At 31.8% G+C, this 13,453-nt stretch overlaps 1 protein-coding gene across 1 annotated transcript in view; it reads left to right on the top strand.

Annotated features, from left to right (window-relative positions):
- The window catches only part of ABCA13 (ATP binding cassette subfamily A member 13), a 551,934-nt gene that overhangs the window by 249,292 nt on the left and 289,189 nt on the right, over nt 1-13,453 (top strand). The window contains exon 41 of the mRNA XM_051984384.1: nt 4,447-4,677. Coding sequence (XP_051840344.1) covers nt 4,447-4,677 — 231 coding nt within the window. The remainder of the gene's footprint in view (nt 1-4,446; nt 4,678-13,453) is intronic.

Here is a 13,453-nt window from a genome sequence, read left to right as displayed (position 1 = left end):
ACATTTATTAAATGTCTATAATATTCCAGGTCCTTTGTTTATCACTGAGAATACAAAAAGAGGCAAAAGATAATCCTTTCCCTTAAGGAACTTGCAATCTTAACATTCACTCATTTTTTTTTTTTTCTAATTTTGACTACAACAGCCAAGTAGAATGAGCAAAATGCTTCTCCACATAATAACCTTCTAATACTTTCAAAGCTGTGAAATGAGCTTATTGGTCTAGACAATCTGGCTCTCCCAAGTCTAAAGCTTGTGAGTTCTTATGTGTGAGACTATTTTCTATTCTACTTATATTTATTGTATAATAATTAGTAATAGTAATTATCATTATATGTTGAGTTTAAATATAATAAGTTCTTATTAGGAACTTCCTAGTATAATGCTGTGCCTAGAACTTCAAGATATAGAAACAAGTCTACTTTTTTCATGTTTTTGAGAAACTTAGAATCTTGTTTGTGAGAAAAGATGTCCATCCTTAATTTTTGAAAAGGACCAATGATATTGGGGCTGTTTAGGTCTTTGGCAGAGGTCAGCAGGCTTCTGGTAGGAGGAAGGCGGGCACAGTTTTCTCTACGGATTAAATTTTTTTTTGAATTTGTTTAGAAAAAAGGAAAATGAACTTTAAAAGACTGAAAATTTTAAGTTTCTTGCTTCTTGGCAGATCTCCCTTAAAAATAGAGATGAAAAAGGTGAACTTGCTTCAGTCCATCTTTATGACAGACTGCCCTATGTCCACAAATACTAGCCTTGGGGAGTTTAATGAGTCAGAGTTCAGTGATCTTTTCAAACAGGTCATAATACAGCTCATCTGGGGGCTGGAGGGTGGAGAATGCAGGAGCAAAAGGATGGATACATAAAATTTGAGAAAAGATACGCATGTAACAGAAAAATATGATGCAGTATTGAACTAGTATAAACAAAGGGGAAAAAATGTGATTTTTTTTTGTAATGGCCTTATCTGGTCAGGAAGGTAAAAGATCAGTGCTGACATAATTGGCCAAGGAAATCTTTAAGGAGGAAGATTTTGAATTTTGAATACAAGAAGAGAAGACTTAGGGTTTACATATTATATATTTTCAAATATTTAAAAATATGTTATTTCACGGACTTGTTCTTCTTGGCTTCATGGAAGGGCAAAATTAAGAAAAATGGGTAAACGTTGAAGAATGTTAGATTATTGTTTGATGATGAAAAAAAAAACTGCCTAACAAAAAAAGCAATACCAAAGAAGAATGAAGTATCTCAGGAAAAACTAACATATCCAATCACTGGAGAGAGATTAAGTGAAGACTATATCTATTAAGCTTATTGTAGAAAGGAAGAGGTACCAAATTTGTATATAATAATATTTGAGATGGCTTCCAAATCACATTTTATGATTTAGGTTAGTATTTTAGGAAGGGAGAACAGATGAGCAGAGATGAAAATGGGATGGATAGGGGATAGTCAAGAGATAGATTTATAGAGTAAAATTTCTCTCTCTCCCTGCTGTTGCCTTCTCTCTATCTCTTTCTCTTTCTTTTTAGGCAGATAAGGAGAAAACAAGGTCATACATTAACACAAAGAATAATACCATTAATTCAGGTTTATGGAATACTTTAGATATATCTTATTTGATTTTCACCCCAATCCCATAAATTAGGTTATTATATTCATTCCTATTTCAGTGATGAAGAAAAAGAGAGTTTATGAGTAATATACTCAGGAACATAAATCCTAGTATTCATTATTCCAATTTCAACACTTTATCCTTTATGTGAGGGATTAGCAAAGTGGTGTTAAAAGGCCAAATCCCACTGTTGTCTGTTTTTGTATAGCCCACAATTGAAGAAATATTTTTATATTTTTAAATGCAATAAAATTTGATCACAAAATGTAAAAAACCTACATTCTTACTTTTTGAGCCATGGCAAAAAAAAAAATTCAGTCTGGATTTGATTAGTGGGCAGTGATACTGCCTCATGGATGTTCATCTATCACTTAGTAGAATATTTTGTTTAAGTTTCACCATGATATTGTGAGGTTGTCAGAAAAGGTACAGCATTCACTGTTTTCAAGATGATGATTATGGGGTCTCAAAATTCATAGAATTGTGAGGATTCATAGAAAGGTATAACAGATAATAGATATCACCTGTAATACAAGATCATAATTTTATAGTTAATGAGCAGAGGTCCATAAGTGAAGTGACTTACCTAATGTCATATAAGCAGTAAATGGATGGGCTAAGGTTCAAAATCATATTTTTTTTGGGGGGGAGATCAAGATCTTTTTCATTACATCATACTTTTTCATGAACAAAACAATGTTTTAGAAATATTAGTATGGTAGAGGTATATAGGATGAATTGGCAGTAGAGAAATATAAGTTAGAGAGTTATATTAAAACATCAGAGAGATGTTTCAGGGCAAAAGTATCAAACACATAGGTCATATAACTCATAATACTCCCAAGTATGGCCCAAACAACATTTAAATGTAGTTCCTTTATGATTTTTATGTGTTTATTTTCATATATATATATCTTTATACATACATTTAAACAGATGTGATTTTCTAAGTTGTTATGTGACTCACAGAGATCCTTAAGTATGTTTTAGTGGTTCTCATTTCAATTCAAATTTGACATAATTGTCTGAAGAGAAAAATAGAAGCAATCCAAGTGTGGTGTGGGTTTATGGTATGAGGGTGGTGTGGTAGCATATATAGATTAAAATCAAAACATGTTTTGAAGGCAAAATAGAGAAAATAGTTAAATAATTGACACAGATGATAAAAGAGCAGGAAAAGTTAAAAATAAACTAAGATTTGAGAATAGGTGATTTAAAGAATAAAGGTGCCCTTGACAGAAATGAGCTATATGGAAAAAAATGTTTATTTTAGGAGAGAAGATGGCTTCAGTTTTTTTCATATTGAATTTGAAATAATGGAAAGATATGTAATTGTAAACATATTGAAGGCAGTTGAAATTATGAGAGAGGGAATTAAGTCAATATCATGATTTTGGTTGCATATTTTAGAGCCTAACTCTCAAAGTGGTAGTGAAAATCATAGAAGTATAAGTCATTTATGGAGAAAGTATAAGCAGAACAAATGGCTTTTGATTGAGTCTTGCAGGACTTACATATTAAGTGGATGGGAAGATGAACTAATAAAGTAAATAAATGTTTGTTATTGGTAATAAGAAAGAAAAAAGACACAAAATTAAGAGGATGAACAATATATTTCAATGTCACAAAGTTCAAAGAATGTTTCAAGAATGGGATGGTCAACAATGTTTAATATAACAGAATGATTAAAGAGAATGATGATCATTTTATTTAGCAATAAAGGGTAACAGCTTGGGTTTTTAGTAGTCAGTTTTGTTATAATGGTGGAGACAGAAAGCCCAACGTAGAGGGTTTCTGAAATAATAGGAACCGAAGTGATAGACAATCATTCATAAAACCTGCAAGTTAATGAAAGTAAGAAGATGAAGGTAACATTAATGACTTATAATTAGTAGGCCATGGGCTTTTAATTTCTCCTTTCACTCCACTATAATGGGGATGATTTTTGTTTCTCCATCCATTGTCTTTTTTGATTAATGCTGTGTTTGTATCTAGGTAAGGGATATAGAAAAGCAAATCAATGTTAAAGCGTTTAATTCAGGGTTCCAATCAACTAAAACAGAAACTCTGGTTTTATTTTTTTATATTAAAGGCCAAACAGGTTTTAGATACTCAGAATTTAGTAGCAATAATAAAGTAGTAAATTAAAAAAGTGTCGTTAACTATAGGCACTTGTAGATTTTTTTGTCCTGTACAGATATTGGTGTTGAATTTTAATGACCTTCAAGGTAGGGAGAGATGACATAAATGATGTATTTATGAAGGTGTCTTATATGCAGGGCTGATTCAATATCAGGAAAACTATTACCTTAATTGATCATATCAATAACAAAGCAAACAGAAATCATATGATAATCTCAATAAATGCAGAAAAGCATTTGATAAAATATAGAACCATTCCTATTAAGAACACTAAAGAGCATAGGAATAAAGGGAGTTTTTCTTAAAAATGATAAGCAGCATCTATTTAAAACCATCAGCAAGCATTATTTGTAATAGAGAGAATCTGGATGCATTCCCAATAAGATCAGGGGTGAAACAAGGATGCCCATTATAACCACTATTATTCAATATTGTACTAGAAATGCTGGCTTTAGCAATAAGAAAAGAAAAAGAAATTAAAGAATCAGAATAGGCAATGAGGAGAAGGTGTTTTGCCTGAGTTTTTTTTTTTTTTTTTTTGATACAAATACACACACTATGCTGATGTATATGTTAATAGATGGCTATTTCAATTGTATTTAATGTGAATTCTAGTTCTGATAGAATGTATAATGACTAACTCTAATCAATGAATATCTTTTCTCTTTGTTATTTTCCCTCGTCCTCTGTAGCCTTTCATTCTGGAGATCCAAGATGCCAATGACATAGATCGAGTTACATCTCTGATACAGATCTATATTCCAAAAGCATTTCTCAAAGAAAATGGTGGGAATGAACTGACTTATGTAATTCCAAAGGATACAGATAAAACTTGCTTTAAAGGGCTCTTTCAGGCTCTGGATCAAAATCTCCATCAACTGCATCTAAGTGGCTATGGAATTTCAGATACCACCTTAGAAGAGGTATTTGACATTTCTTGTTTTTATTATCTTTGCAACCCCTTAGGACATCTCTGACAAGTCCAAATTTGAGATCTCTTTTCCCATCATGATTTGTACTTTTATAGTCAGGCATTTCTTCTGCCTTGTGTGCAACAAAATGAATTTTGCATGGAGAAAGAAAGAGACAATATAAGAGAAAATATTAACTACCTGTATTTATTTTAAATTTCTGATCCATATTGTATTTTTGCATCAAAAAAAATTATGAGCTCAAAATATTATTAGATAATATTGTTCTTTTATTCAGAGAATTTTTCATTCAATCTCAGTAAATTCCTATCTTATCAGTAAATCATTCTGTGATCTCTAACTGAAACAATGGTATCAGTGATTTAATACTGATAAGCTTGATTACCTGAGGTAGCAATATTTCAATCATATATCTGCACTGCTAACAGCAGCTGCAGAAGGGGGATAGGAATCTTGCAGAATCAAATCTTTTAAAAAGAATTTTACATTGCATCATTTGAAAACCCTAGGAATATTGCATGATCAGCTTTTGGATGAAGGCTTTAGAAACATTTCTTTGGAGTCTAAAGTCATGCTGTGATATCTATTTTTAAAAAAATATAAATAGTAATGACATGCATTTAAATAGCACTTAGAGGTTGAAAATGTGTATAGCCTTGGTTGAGTTTCATATAGCCCAGCTTTCATATGCACATAAAGAAAATGAAGCTAGAAAGGCTGACTAGTTTGACTACAAATAGGAAGTGGCAAAGATAGCATGTGACCCTGTGGCTTCTAACTGAAAACCCAGTGCTTTATATAACAAAGTGAGGAAGGGCTATAATTCTGAGATCTATACATCTGGTGACTCTGTAAAATTCAAGCACTGAGCGAATGATGTTGAATTAATACCAGAAGGAAGAAATGTTTTCTTTCAAACTAGTAGTAATTCAAAATTGATGGATCTCTATTCTACTGACCATTGTGAATTTTTGATAAATGAATAACAGAGCTGACTACTTTCTGGATGTAATGTGATTCTTTTATTTTGGAACCAAAAAGTTGACTTAAATAGCCTAATTTGAAGCTACATGATGAACTTTATCCTGAAGCCATAGAACACTATGTAGATGAAAATAGATTATGTAAAATTAATTCAGTATAGTTCAGTGGAAATAACTCTGGAATTGAAGTCAAAGTTCTAGGTTTGAGTATTGGTTTTTGTCCATTACTTACATGTATGACCTTAAACATTTAAACATTATATTTCTCGTGGATAACATGACGGAAATTTTAACTTCTAACTTCCTTTTCTACAGCCAATTTATGCTTCTGTGATGGTGGTCTCTTCTTGGTAACTGAGTCTTTCCTTGCCCCAATCCTATTATCCCCTATTCCAAGGGAGCTTTGAGCCCAACTTGGTTGATCTTGGTGCCATGTTATTTGCCATTAAAGATCATCCCAAAACACAGATATCTCTTTAAAATGTCTTCTGCCCACCATCTAACCACTCCTATTATGTAAACACATGTTTCTAATTTTGGTCACGGCAAATATTTGTGGTAAGAAGTCCTTTGACTAATCCCTGCTCTCATGAAACCATTCTTCCCACTCCTTCCATATTTTCTTTGTTTGTTTGTCCTAGTAGTGTCTGACCACATCCAGTTCTTCTTATGGAACCCTCAGGTTCAAATTCCTTTGCAAATGTATAATTATAGTATTGCATATTGTTTAACTTTTGGCATATAGCAAATTCTCTTTTTGATTCATCCTCTGATAAAACTTTCTTATGTCTGATACATTTCCTACCTTACTTGGTATTTCTAATCAAAGTGTAATGAAACAAAATTACCTTGCTATAACTTTGAAATCTTCTTAATATGCATGGGAAACATCTTGGTGGAGTATACTCTTATAAGTGGATTTTATTCCACAAAATCAAATGCAGTTTTATAACCAACAAATAAGAAAAATAATGATGTCTTTTGTTGTCTGTACCTTTCAGTTAGTTGCTCAGCTTTAAAGATGTTTTCTTCTGACTATGTTATCCATAGAAGCTTTCTGTTCTCTGATCATGCTTTTATAAAAGATGCTTTCAATAATTATGTAAATCAATGGTCTCAAACTCAAATAAAAATTAAAACCACTAAATTGCATATAAGTATCCTTGCATTTTGACTTAAACTAACATATTAGCATTATCTATGTTCTACTTTATTTTTATTTTTTTGGTGAAATATATTTTTGCTCAATAATATTTTATTTTTTCTAAATACATATATAGTTTCCAACATTCATTTTTATAACTTTTTTTGTTCTAAATTTTTCTCATCTTCCCTTCTCCCTCCCTAAGACAGTAAGCAATCTGACGTAGGTTAAACATGTACTATCCTTTTAAACATATCTCCATATTTGTCATGTTATACAATAAAAATCAGACAAGGGAAAAATAACAAAAAAAGTGAAAACACTATATACTTCAATCTACATTCAGTCTCCATGGTTCACTTTATGGATGTGGATGGCATTTTCCAACTCAAGTCTTTTGGAATTGTCTTAAATAACCACATTGCTTTCTTAAAATTAAATGTTCTTATTTATAAAACATGTATAGATAATTTTTCAACACTGACCCTTGCAAAGCCTTCTGTTCCACATTCTTCCCTCCTTCCCTGCAGTCCCTCCCCTAGATAGCAGATTGTCCAATATATGTTAACTATGTTAAAATATATATTAATTCCAATATATGGATACATATTTATATAGTTATCTTGTTGCATACCACATAGCTGAGAAGAGTCAGATCTATCACACTTGATCATCACATAATCTTGATGTTATCATACATAATGTTCTCTTGGCTCTGCTCACTTTAATTAACATTAATTCTTGTAAGTCTTTCCAGTTTTTTGAAATCATCTTGCCAATTGTTTCTTATAGAATAAAAATAATCCATTACATTCATATACCATAGCTTATTCAGCCATTCCCCAACTAATGGGCATCCAATCAATTTCCAATTTTTTGACACTACAAAAAGAACTGCTACAAACATTTTTGCACATGTGGGTCCTTTTGTCTCTTTTATGATCTCTTTGGATACAGGCCCAGTAATGACACTGCCTGATGAAACGGTGTACATAATTTGACAGCTCTTTGAGTATTGTGCCACATTGCTCTCCAGCTGGATCATTTCACAACTCCACCAACAGTGCATTAGCATTCCAGTTTTCCCATATCTCCCCCAACATTTATGATTATCTTTTCCTGTCATTTTTAGCCAATCTGAGAGGTGTGATATGTTACCTCAGAGTTGTCTTAATTTGCATTTCTCTAATCAATAATGTTTTAGAGCATTTTTTATATGTGTATAATAAACTTTAACTTTATCTGAAAATTATCTGTTTATATACTTAGATCATTTATCAATACCAATTATATTTTAATCTGGTTCAGGCTGCACTCAGGAATGCTGCAGAAGAGCTCCATGTTTGTTACATCTGGTGTAGATTAGTTCCACTGATACTTTTGTAGAGATGGGAACATAGTGATATGAAGTTCTGAATATTTAGTCAATTGCTATTTCAAATTATTAATAATGTCTACTTTTGCCATCTCTTGTTTTTATCAAGGCCATCACTGTTTCACATGTGCCTTCGATTCTGTCTCCTTTGGCTTAGTCTAACAGCTTACAGCTTCAATCATCCCTTTTCTTTCTCTAATTTCCTCCCTCCCCCCCCCTCTCTCTGTCACCTAGCTCTTTCTCTATTACTTTTGCACAAATCCAAGTCTTATAGAACCTTACAAAACGAGCAAAAATTTGCATTTGATTCTACCATTTCCTCAAGCTATCATCTTATATAAAAGTCTGTTTAGCATTGCTCCCTCCATTTTTCATCTCCTCTACAGTGAGATTTCTGATGTTATCCTTGACTTTTTTCCCAAAGTTCCAATGAATATCTTACTTACAAGTTTTATGATCTTTTCTCAGTCACCATTGTTCTCAATCTATCTGTTTCATTTGACAATAATGATTACCATCTCCTCCTGGATAGTCTTTCCTTTGTGGAAAGCAAATAGTTGGATGAATGCATAGAGTACTAGACCTGAAGTCAGGAAAACCTGGATCAAAATCTAGCCTGTGACATTTCTATGATTTTGGCCAAGTCATTCGACTGTCTCCCTTACTCTCCTCATTTATAAAATGAGAAGAGTAATAGTACCTGCCTTTGGAGTTGTTGTGAATTGAAGAAACTATGCACAAAACTGTATCTTCCACAAAGATAAGATTAATTTAGAGTGTGGATAGTTTCTTTCCTCCACAAGGCTTAGTGCAGGGATTAAACTTGGAATACAAGGACTTTGAAGAAATATGTGGACTTGGATGGAGAAATTTACATTTTTCTTTTTACTTACCTCTAACTGAAATTGAGCATATGCTTAAATTATGATAAAAATCCCAACATTATTCTGAGAAAGGGTTCATGAGGTTCTCTAGACTGCCAAAAGGATCCATGATATATTTTTTTAAAAAGGATAAGAATCTCTGGCCTACAGTCTAATAAGAGAAATGAATCATGTATAGAAATGACTATAATGCAAAGCAGAATGCATAAAACACATCAGTATCAAGGAAAATATTAAAATAAAACAATGCCTTGGCCTGAATAAAATTCCCAGTGTTTTTTGCAAATGTTCTTTGTTATTCCAGTGTAGAAATAATCTGGATACCAGCTTCAGTCCTCTGCCTTTAGTTGCACATGTGTTAACACAGTTTTGTAATTCTCTGTAAATTTGGATTTACAGGGCCAGCTGCCAAGGGAAGCAAATACTGTCATTAAAATATTGGTCTTGAATAGAGATTTGTCAGACACTAGTTGTCATAGTTTCTGATGTGTGGATAACAAGTAGGAAGATTATACCAAAATAGCTCTCTGTTTGTAGATCTGATACATCTTAGTTGACATAAATCATTGGCTTTCTGAAATCACTGGTAGGCATCATTTCCTAAAAATGTTTCAACTTCCTGGCACCTGTTAGAAATGCAGGGCAGAGTTAGTGGGCACTTTGCTTTTTGAGTTGTAATAAAAGAGAAGCTTAAAAAAAGAAAAAGAGAAAAATAAAAGTAAAGCTTTATTTATTCACAAATGCTCCCATGTGAAACTGCTAGCATCAGAAATGTTGCAAAATTATCTACTAGAGAAGGTTGTATACATATATATATATATGTATACAACCTTCTCTAGTATGCATATATACTTATATATGTATAATTTATATAAAGTCTATATAAACTTCTGAAAGGAATCATAATTATATATTATAAAACAATTCTTTATTACCAGGTGTTTATTCTTATTAATTTTGAAATCACAGAAGTGAAAAAGTCCTCAAGAGATCTACTGTTTTGTCTTCAGGCAAGTGAAGGCTTCTATCACTTTAGATAAATATCTATATTTTCTTCTTGAAGACTCTCAGAGATGGAGCCCCTGGATTTCCAGGTTGTTGAATTGTTTCCATCAAAAACAGTTGTCTTGTATAAATATAGATGTTTTATTAGTTAAAAAATATCTTGTACTTAAAACTTAAAAACATTTATATTTTAACATAAATATAATTTATACAAGTCCCAAAAGTTTTAGTGAGGTTTTAACAACTTCAGAATGATTAATGCTACATGTTTACAAAAATCAATTAAAATTTAATTATTTATATTTCTTTTATGCTTATTTTGTGAATTTTGAAAAATAAAAAAAAATTTTAATGTTAGCAAAATAGGGCACCTTGTCATTATACATTACATGTTTGACAATTTCAGGATGAAACTTTTTCATACTAGTGGTTAGGTTGAGAAGGTTCTTTCAGTGGTGACCATAATTACCTGCTCTATTTCCATTAGAGAAGAGGTTATGTCAAAACTATTGTGCATGCATCAGAACCTCATTCTTTGATGCTCTTAAAGCTAGGATTACAAATTCAATCCTTTTAGTCACTGAGCAGCAGCTGATTAAAGTTTTTACAAAGTTAAAAAACATCAACTAGAGTGACATATAACACTGAATTTTAATAAGAAATATTAATATTTCTTTAAAAATAATAGTTTAAAAATTTTGTAAATATGTAGTATTTATGCTTTTGAAATTTCAACAACTTCAGCTTTTATAGCTTAAAATTATTCTAAGACTTTTTGGACACTCTCTATATAAAACACTTTCCTAACATCAAATCAGTGATGTGGGTAATGCTGTTATTATTTTCTTCATCTTTAAAATGAGGAAACTGAGAACCAGGGAGGTTTACTTGATTTGTTTATGATTATGAAGCTAATAAATAGAAAGCCACAGGAAGGATCTGAATGCAATATCCAGGAGAACCTAAAAAAATAGTCCTGAAGTATATATTTACATTATTTCATTTTCACACATTGGTTCACTTTTTCCAAAAAAAAGAACAAAAAACCAAAACCCCCAAACAACCCTAATTTGCAAATGCCCATTTCTTTCCTTATACATTTTCTTTGCAAATGAATTTTATTTCCTATTTTCTTCCTATCAATTTGCATGCCTAGTCCTCAGGATTAAATATTTGCTGACATTTATACTTTTTCACAAATTCCTATTATTGACTTCTCATGTAATTTTTATGCTAATTATAGTTTTAGCCTTTCACAAAATACTACTTTGATAATTTATTGCAGCATACAGTTGGCCTTAAGTTCTAAAAGTCTGTATCAGTACAGTGCAGAGTCTGACAGATTCTGTCATGCCAGAAAAACTTCAGTTATAATTCTAGCAACAGTTTGAATTTGGTTTCCCATCATGAGTCTGGCTAAGTATGAAGAAGCTCATCATCATAAGTCGTCTCTTGATGATTTCTTTGGCCATGGCAATCTATGAAACATACTAGAATCTATTGGTCTTCAGTTCTATATGCCCCCTTTTGGTTTCATGGATATATTACTGGGGCATTGCATGATATAATATTAAAATTCTTATTATAAATAAATAAAAAAGTCAGAAGAAAGATGCAGCAAAGTAGAAGGATGGCCCACAGGTTCTCTTTGGAGAGGCAGATGAAGGGACTGGCCAAATTAATTTTGTGATGTGCCTAGAAACAGTAATAATATATCATTACTTGGGATACAGAAGTATTTATCCATGCATCCATCTACCTATCCATCCATCCATTTCTCTATCATTTATATTGTTTAGTCACTTTTCAATCAGTTCTGATTCTTTGTGACCTCTTTTGGGGTTTTCTTGATAAAGATATTATAGTTGTTTATCATTTCTTTTTTCCAATTCCTTTTTTTCAGGTGAGGACACTGAGATCAATATGACTAAGTGATTTCCCTAGGGTCATGCAGCTAATAAGTATCTGGGGCTAGAGTTGAAGTCAGATCTTCCTGACTCCTGGACTAGCACTTTATCCACTGTGCAACTTAGCAACCCTGTATCTCTCTTTCTCTCTCTGAATTTATGTCTATATATCCATTTATAATTGTGTTTATAGCTTCATCTATAGCTATCACATCTAGCAACTTAGGACAACACCAACTCATTGATTTATTTGTAAAATACTATAGAAGATGATTGAAGATGATGAATGCTATCACATCATTAAAAAAAGAATTAATATTTAGTTAAACTAGTTAAAAGAAAGCTTGGTCTGAGATTCAAAGAAATAAAATTATCCTAAAGGTATTTAAAGATTAAAATGGAAGGAAACATACAAAAGAAAAATGAAGAAGGCCCACAAATTTTTTAAATGAAAGATTTGTTCTGATAAATGGAAATGTCTGTGTAAAAAACCTCCCTTCACTGGTATGGATCTGTAAATTAGTCTGTAATTTAGATTTGTCCAGATACTTACCGATAATCACAAAACTGATAAAATCAATAGCTATCATTTATTTAGTACTTTAAATTTCACAAAGTGCTGAACAAATATTTTATTTTATCTTTATAAGAACTCTGGGAATGACAACTATTATTCTCTCTTTTACAGATGAGGAAACTGAGACAGTCAGAGATTAAGTAGCATATGCAAGACCACATATCTAGCAAATATCTGAGATTGCATTTGATCTCAGATCCATCTGACTACAGAGCTAGTACTCTATTCACTAAAGCATCAGGCTGTCTATTATATGTCAGAGGCAGAATTTAAATCCAGGTCTTCATACTTCTAAAGCCAGGCCTTTGTCTATTACCTTTATACCATCTTTCATTTCTATCTTTAAAATCAATAACCTATTCAAAATACACTCTGTCTATTCTACCATTTTCTAATTCTTTCTTCCTATCCTTAGGGGAAAACTAGTATATATACTAGTTGTGGTATATAGGGAATGTAAATCAATCTCTCTCTCTCTCTCTCTCTCTCTCTCTCATTCTCTTAAACATAATCTTCGATGTTTTAATCAATTTGTGTTCTTTTTGAAGTGGGTATTCCATTTAGCAGTGCAGATTTCAACCTATTCATACATTTTAATCTTTGTTCATATTCATGATTCTTATTCAAGTTCTCTCATAAATTCAATTTTCTCTCTGAATATTTTTCCAATTTAACATTTCTCTATAATCATTCACTTTCAATTCATGGCTGGCCCACCTCTTTTTCTTATTATCCATTCACTGGATATATTTTGCTATTTCTCACAAGTAAACAATCATTAGCACTTATGTTACACTCCCCCATTTTCTTTATATATTTCAAATACTCACACTCCCCTGGCAGAGAACAGATTGTTGAATGAATAGCTAAAATTAGCTGGAGGAAAATCATA

This window comes from Antechinus flavipes, chromosome 1, assembly GCF_016432865.1.
Source record: "Antechinus flavipes isolate AdamAnt ecotype Samford, QLD, Australia chromosome 1, AdamAnt_v2, whole genome shotgun sequence".
In the NCBI taxonomy this organism is placed as follows: domain Eukaryota; kingdom Metazoa; phylum Chordata; class Mammalia; order Dasyuromorphia; family Dasyuridae; genus Antechinus; species Antechinus flavipes.
This window is presented reverse-complemented; position numbering and strand designations above follow the sequence as displayed.